Source organism: Pygoscelis adeliae, unplaced genomic scaffold, assembly GCF_000699105.1.
Source record: "Pygoscelis adeliae isolate BGI_AS28 unplaced genomic scaffold, ASM69910v1 Scaffold213, whole genome shotgun sequence".
Classification (NCBI taxonomy): Eukaryota; Metazoa; Chordata; class Aves; order Sphenisciformes; family Spheniscidae; genus Pygoscelis; species Pygoscelis adeliae.
Window position 1 is genome coordinate 242446 of NW_008824410.1, and position 287 is coordinate 242732.

The 287-nt window shown below is 56.4% G+C and overlaps 1 protein-coding gene across 1 annotated transcript in view; it reads left to right on the top strand.

The window, feature by feature from the left end:
• Nucleotides 1–44: 44 nt before the first annotated feature.
• Nucleotides 45–287, top strand: part of TNFRSF14 (tumor necrosis factor receptor superfamily, member 14) — a 6449-nt gene continuing 6206 nt past the window's right edge. The window contains exon 1 of the mRNA XM_009320540.1: nt 45–182. Within this exon, the coding sequence (XP_009318815.1) occupies nt 98–182 (85 nt within the window). The 5' untranslated portion in view covers nt 45–97. The remainder of the gene's footprint in view (nt 183–287) is intronic.

The following is a 287-nucleotide window of genomic DNA, read 5'->3' on the forward strand; positions in this document are numbered from 1 at the left end:
GATGGCGATGCTTTCGAGAGGCGAGCGTCTTGTGAGCAAGCTGTGAAATGGAAATCCGTTCTTGTCGTGCCTAAAGGTTTTTGCCGTTGTGCTGGTCATGCAGCTGGACCGTGTGGATGCCTTGGACTGTGGGTTGGGAGAATATCCCATAGGTGCCGAGTGCTGCCCAATGTGTGCTGCTGGTAGGTGACTGTGGGTTGGGAGAATATCCCATAGGTGCCGAGTGCTGCCCAGTGTCTGCTGCTGGTAGGTAACTGTGGGCTGCTCGCTCGCCATGTCAGCTGCGG